The sequence below is a fragment of the Lactuca sativa genome, chromosome 3, assembly GCF_002870075.4.
Source record: "Lactuca sativa cultivar Salinas chromosome 3, Lsat_Salinas_v11, whole genome shotgun sequence".
Classification (NCBI taxonomy): Eukaryota; Viridiplantae; Streptophyta; class Magnoliopsida; order Asterales; family Asteraceae; genus Lactuca; species Lactuca sativa.
The window spans coordinates 261,828,155-261,835,332 of NC_056625.2; the positions used below are offsets into that span (position 1 = coordinate 261,828,155).

The window sequence follows — 7,178 nt, forward strand, 5'->3', positions numbered from 1 at the left end:
AACCTGGTATGGACGACTGAATGTGTACAGTTTAGCAAGTTGAAGGGGGTAAATATAAACGAAAAAAAACTCAGTGACCAAATATATATAAATCAAAAAATATATTATCCTTTTAATCATTATCCCTAAAAATAATTACTAAAGGGATAAATGTTAACTAATTACTTAGTTCAGGGACCAATTTAGGCATTTCACTGAAAATATAGTAAGCCGAAACCCAAATAAGTATGAACCCTCGTCTATACTCGAAATGCAAACCCTCTTCAACACCCTTTCAGGCTTGAACCCTCGCATCACCTGAAAACCAACGCTATTCGAAGATTTATTCTCAATTCCGTGCTTAGCAGATTCATAATCTCCATGATGAGATAATCAATCCACAAAATTTGGTTGAATTGAACCAAAAACATGGTTTCGAAGCAATCCGGCAAGGAAAATGAGGATGCTGGCGCCGATGCTGATGTAGATGCTGGTGTGGTTTCTTCTCCCAGGCCAGTTCGCACAAGTGATAGGCTTCGAAAAAGGCCTAAATCGTACAATCGGTATGTAATGTTTCCGAAGTCGAAACGAAGCAAGACGAAAACGAGAACAGCTGCTTCTCAGATTGCCAAGATGTTAAACACCAGACAGAACAACTCGGATGTAATTCGCTTTCTCTTATGGTCTTCTATGCATATTTAGCTTTATTATCTAAATGCATGTGCGGAATTTTGCTCGATGTTGGAAATGCGGTTTGTTTGGCCACCTATCTGTTGACTATCTGTTAGATTCTTTAATTTGTTGACTTTAGAGGTAATGATGATGTAGTTTGATGCATGCAACTTGACTAGTGGTGTGCATAGTGTTGCTATATCCAATTCCATGGTTTGAACTCAGAAATGGGGTAAAATCAGTTCAATGGATATGAACAGCACGAACATAATTTTCCTGTTTTCATATGAACTACAGTGGTTGAGCTTACATGATTGGTAATAAGATAGTGTGTCAGTGTTCTTCATAAGTTCATAATGCTATGCTTTCCGTGACTTATGGCTATTAGAATTATGAAACTTGTTTAGTTAGTGTTGTCACAAGTTAAGCTAATGCAGATAACAAAACTTGAAAAGTTTAAGGTTAAGAACATCTTAAATCAGTGCACTGTAATCTGATATTCTGATTGCTATCATGAATTCAGTTTCTCAGGTGTTATATATCTGATCTGTGATAGGAAGCAACGTTTTTTTTTTATTGATAATTAATGAGAAATTAGATACCCTATAATCTGTATCAAATCAAGCACAATCTCCAAATCCCTATTTTATAGTTTCTTGATTATGGAAAATATCGTTGTTGCCTATTTTGATTATGGAAACACTATATCATTATTCTTGTCTGTTTTAGTAGATATAAATCCCATTTTTGTAATTTATTCCTAGTGTTATTGCAGTCTGTTCTGGCAACCCTTCGTCGTTCCACAAGACAAAGACGAGTTTCTGTAAATCTGGACGCCTACACAGACAGTACTGGAACAGAAGACAACGACCTAATGGTGAGTGAGTTAGTTTTTTTGATCTCTTAAAATATTTATTAATTAAAATATTTTATTTATTTTCAGGGTCCAAATCCAAAATACAGAAGTTCCAGGAGTCGAAATAACAGCAGCAACAGGCATAAAGAGAAGCTGCTTCCTCGGCGTGAAGGACTGAGGCCTCGCCATTCTAATTCAGGTTCAAGAGGACAACTCATTCTTGAATCTGAAGATGATGAAAGAGAGAATTATGAAGAGAATAATAATAATAATGACCAAAACGGACATGAAAATGGCAATAATGAGATGGAGGAAGAAGATGGCGATGATGAAGGAGAAGGTGAAGAAGAAGGTGAAGAAGATGAAGAAGAAGAAGAAGAGGAAGAAGAAGAAGAAGAAGAAGAAGAGCAAGAAGAGGGTAGAAGAAGATACGATCTCAGAAACCGTTCAGAGGTTCGAAGACTTGAAGAGAGTAGTGGTAAACAAAGAGCAAGATCCCCCAGAAGGGTACTTCAACAAGGGGTAAAAATGTCAAAACACAGTCGTGATGTTAGAAGAGGTGGATCCGGATCATCCCGCGTCCATAAACGCCACCGTATCTCAAGAACCACCGAAGACTCTGACGATTCTCTCCTTGTCGACGAGCTGGACCAAGCCATGCCAATGCCATGGTCACGAGGGGCAAATCGGTCATTTCCACCACCATGGCTGTTAGGTGGACCCGACATGCACGGGTCACTAAACATTGCAGCATCCGGTTGGGGTCAAAGTCAACCCTCCGATGTCTTGTCCAGCCTGGCATCCGGTGTACAAACCGCGGGCCCCAGTTCAAAAGGTGGGGCCGACATTCAACCTTTACAAGTAGACGAAAGTGTAAGTTTCGATGACATCGGCGGACTTTCTGGTTACATCGACGCGTTAAAAGAAATGGTGTTTTTCCCGCTTTTGTACCCGGATTTTTTCGCTAATTACCATATTACCCCTCCGAGAGGAGTCCTCCTCTGCGGGCCACCTGGCACTGGGAAGACATTAATCGCACGTGCTTTAGCTTGTGCTGCGTCAAAAGCCGGACAAAAAGTGAGTTTCTACATGAGGAAAGGAGCCGATGTGCTTTCCAAATGGGTAGGTGAAGCCGAAAGACAACTGAAATTGCTCTTTGAAGAAGCACAAAGAAACCAACCTTCGATTATCTTCTTTGATGAAATTGACGGACTTGCCCCTGTGAGATCAAGCAAACAAGAACAGATTCACAACTCCATTGTTTCAACTCTTCTTGCATTAATGGATGGTTTGGATTCAAGAGGACAAGTGGTTTTAATCGGGGCAACAAATCGGATCGATGCGATTGATGGAGCATTGAGAAGACCTGGTAGATTTGATCGTGAATTTACCTTCCAATTACCTGGTTTGGATGCACGTGTTGAAATTCTAGACATTCATACAAGAAAATGGAAACAGCCACCTGTAAAAGAGTTGAAATTGGAGCTTGCTGCAAGCTGTGTAGGGTATTGTGGAGCTGATTTGAAAGCTCTTTGTACTGAAGCTGCTATACGTGCTTTTCGTGAGAAATACCCTCAGGTTTACACCAGTGATGATAAGTTTTTAATAGATGTTGAATCTGTTGAGGTTGAAAAGAAGCATTTTATGGAAGCCATGTCAGCAATTACACCTGCTGCACATAGAGGTTCGGTTGTGCATTCTAGACCTTTATCGCCAGTTGTATCGCCATGTCTGCAAAGACATTTACAGAATGCCATGAGGGTTATATCTGATATCTTTCCTGTTCTTGAAATTTCATCTGAATCCAGTAAATTTTCCATGGTTGTTTCCGGTTTTGCCCTTCCTCTTGTGTACAGACCCAGGCTTCTGTTGTGTGGGATTGAGGGCGCTGGGCTGGTAATTTTTTTTTTCTTCAGTTTTGATATTTATATTTTTTGTTATTATTTAAATGGTGGAATGATCCTTTTCTTTTTTTTGTTTGATAGGATCATTTGGGACCTTCTATTTTACATGAACTTGAAAAATTCCCTGTTCATGCCCTTGGGCTTTCTTCTCTTTTATCTGATCCGAGTGCTAAGACACCAGAGGAAGCTTTGGTTCATGTTTTTGGTGAAGCAAGGAGAACTACTCCTTCCATACTCTATTTACCTCAATTTCATCTTTGGTGGGAAAATGTTGGTACCCTTTTACAATTTCTTTCAATTTCAGTTGATTTAATTCAAAAATTAAAATCTTTTTGTCATCTTATCTTGTAATCCCAATTTTGATTTCAGGCACATGATCAACTCAGGGCTGTGTTATTGACTTTATTGGCAGAATTGCCATCAGATTCCCCGATATTACTTCTTGGAACATCATTTGTTCAGCTTGATGAGCTTGATGGGGATCCCTCTTCTGTATTCCCTTCCAGTAGCATGTATGTTTGACTACTTATAAAATCACAATCGATATAAATATCTTTGAAAGAGTTGATTAATAACTATGTATGTAACTATGTATTGCACAGATATCAGGTGGATAAACCAATAACGGAGGATAGAAGTTTGTTTTTTGATCATTTGATTGAAGCTGCTTTTTCGATACCATCAGAGGGAGGGGCAAAAAAGTCAAAAAAATCAGCTGCTGTTCCTGAACTGAGTAAGGCACCAAAGGTGGACACTGGCCCAAAAGTGTCTGAATTAAAAGCTAAAGCTGAGGCTGAAGGTCATGCTCTTAGGAGATTACGAATGTGCCTTCGTGATGTTTGCAATAGGTAAGATTTTCTTCAATGCAATATATGTGATTAAAAATCTAGTTATTGAGTAGAAATGTTTTTTTTTTTTTTTTTTTTTTTTTTTTTAGGGTTTTGTATGATAAAAGGTTCAGTGCGTTTCACTATCCAGTGTTGGAAGAGGATGCCCCTGACTATCATGCAGTTATTCAGAAGCCTATGGACATGGCTACCCTTCTACAACGTGTTGATGCTGGCAAGTACATAACTTGCAAAGCCTTTTTGGAAGATTTTGATCTCATTTTAGCAAACGCAAAGGTAACAATTACATATTAAATTATTAATTATCTCTGTATCTATTTTTTTTTTAAAAAACTTTTCTTTTGTTGTTGCAGATATATAATAGGGACGATTACAATGGAGCTAGGATTGTCAGTAGAGCTTATGAACTTCGAGATTCAGTATGCCATTTTTTTTTTATTTGTATAATTATTATAAACTTTTGGTGTGATTGAAGTGTTTTTTGGGGGGGTTGGGGTTACAGGTGCATGGGATGCTATCGCAGATGGACCCCGCATTGGTGAGTTATTGTGAAAAAATAGCTGAAAACGGGGGCCCACTCACTCTCCCTGAAGAAATTGGTGGATCTGTTCCTGTTGCTCAGATGGCAACAACTATGACAAGGGCAAGTGCTCGTCTAAGGAATGTCCAGCCAGAAGTCAATGTGGATCAGAGCTATGAAGTCATAGCACTCAAACGACCAAAGAAAATTCTAGATCCTTCACATCCAGGTATTTATTACCAAATTGTATTTTGTATTATTAATTATAATCTAATCTAATTATTTTGTTTGTGGATTTTAAGGTTCAACACCCGATGAAGGATCTCAACCACAAGAACAACCGGTTGTCGATCAAGCCGATCCGAAACCCGCAAGCCCACCTCCCGAATCCATCGAAGTCGACCCAAATCCAGATGAAATTAGCGAGTCAGAGTCAAAGTCAAAGTCAAAGTCAACAGACACAATCATGTCGGATGTTGAAACGGAAACCAAAATCGAGTCGATTAAAAAGCTTTTGTTGGATCGAACAACCGATTACGGGGTCCCACAGCTGGAAAGGCTGTATACGCGAATAGTAAAAGGTGTTTTTGGGTTGAAAATTGTTGATCAGGATGATTTTAAGCCTCCGGTTTTGGAATTTTTGTTGGGGTTTGTTGAAAACGAGGCTAATTTTTGAAGGGATTCGATTTTGATTTTGTTTTCTTCTTTTAAGGTTGATAGATTTTTTTTTTTCTTTTTAAAAAGTTTTAAAGGATTTTGGTAGAATCTAAATTTGAACTTTGGTTATTTGGGGAGACTACTAGATGATGTTGGTAATTGCGTAGATTCGATTCTTTTTACAATTTATACTTATTTCGTCCTTCGTAATTGTTTTCCTTCATAATTCTTTTGTTGATTAATTCCCGTTATAGGACAAAGTAGATGGTGACTAGTTTATGACATTTTCTCTAACCGGTTATAGATTTTGTATATTTTGTGTTCGTGTGTGGTCTTTGATGATATCTTTAAGAGTAAATTACACGAATGGTCCCTAAGTTTTGGGGTAATTTGCGCATTGGGTCCCTAACTTATTTTTTTAACTCGGAAGGTCCCTACTTATTGTTTTTGTTACGCACTTGGTCCCTATTGTTTGTTTTTATTACGTGCTTGGTCCGTGTATTACTTAAAAATACTATTATTTATATATGAAAAAATGGTGGGGTAGGTAAAATAAGGTGATGGAAGTGGGGTTGGGGGTGTGTTTATTTAAATAAATTAAAAAATCAAAGGAAAAATAGTCTTTTTAGGTAAGATAGGGACCAAATGTGTAACAAAAACAAACAGTAGGGACCTTCCGAGTTAAAAAAATAAGTTAGGGACCAAACGCGCAAATTACCCTAAACCATAGGGACCATCCGTGTAATTTACTCTATCTTTAAGAGTAAATTGCAAAATTGGTCCTGTGGTATCTCAAAAAGTACCGATCGAGTCAAATGTTTTATTATTATTATTATTATTATTATTATTATTATTATTATTATTATTATTATTTTTGTTGTTAGCTTTAAGAGTAAAGGGGTGTTTGACTTAACTTTTTACAGCCCAAAAGTCTTTTGGAAAAGTTACAAAAAAATCAGGATTTTCTGACTTTTCTAAAAAGTTCATTTTTCTTGTATAAAAACTCTAAAAATAGCTTTTAAAACTAGTTTTGTCAAACATTTTTAGTTTTTTTTTTCTTTTCCAAAAAGGACTTTTGGGCTGAGAAAAAGCCAAACATCCCCTAAATTGCAAAATTTGCAAATGGTCCCTGTAGGATCTCAAAATTTACCGTTTGAGTTGCTTTTTTTTTTGTATGGTCGGTCCAAAATTGGCACGGAACTTGAAATGACTTTTTTTATCTTTACTAATTTCTTTCCATTTTAAAAAAAATTATTTATCTAATTTTCCAATAATAATAATAATAATAATAATAATAATAATAATAACCTAAAACTCTTTTCATAACACACCCATCTCATTTCTCTCTTGCTGTTACTATAGGAAATCTACCGCCCACCATCGGTTTCAAAAAACCCTAAGTCAACAGACATAGCGTTGTTGTCAACTTATGGTTTTGTCTGAAACAAAATAAAGTTCTGGACTTCTGGTAAACACCACCCCTATTCAAACATTGCTGGACATAGGGATGAGAATTATGTCCGAAAACAAGAACCGAACCGAATTAGACCCGAATAAGCATTCCTCCTACCCTTTATCTGATCAACAAAATTAAAATCTGTGACAACCCGAAATTTCCATTTTGTACGAACATTAACTATTCATTGGAAGCTAGTCCAGTTTCAATGAACTTTAGACTTTTCCGAATAAGTTGTGTACATTAGGGTTTACATTTAAGGAGATATCAGGAGAGTGGATGCTCA

General features: G+C 37.1%; 1 protein-coding gene across 1 annotated transcript; it reads left to right on the forward strand.

Annotated features, from left to right (window-relative positions):
• The first annotated feature begins 241 nt into the window (after positions 1-241).
• Positions 242-5,646, forward strand: LOC111887905 (ATPase family AAA domain-containing protein At1g05910). The gene is made up of 10 exons (XM_052769567.1): positions 242-642; positions 1,427-1,528; positions 1,595-3,403; positions 3,493-3,681; positions 3,781-3,923; positions 4,014-4,259; positions 4,349-4,535; positions 4,613-4,678; positions 4,762-5,008; positions 5,082-5,646. The coding sequence occupies exons 1-10, from the start codon at positions 409-411 to the stop codon at positions 5,453-5,455; spliced, it is 3,597 nt and encodes a 1,198-aa protein (XP_052625527.1). The 5' UTR covers positions 242-408; the 3' UTR covers positions 5,456-5,646.
• The last annotated feature ends 1,532 nt before the right edge of the window (positions 5,647-7,178 follow it).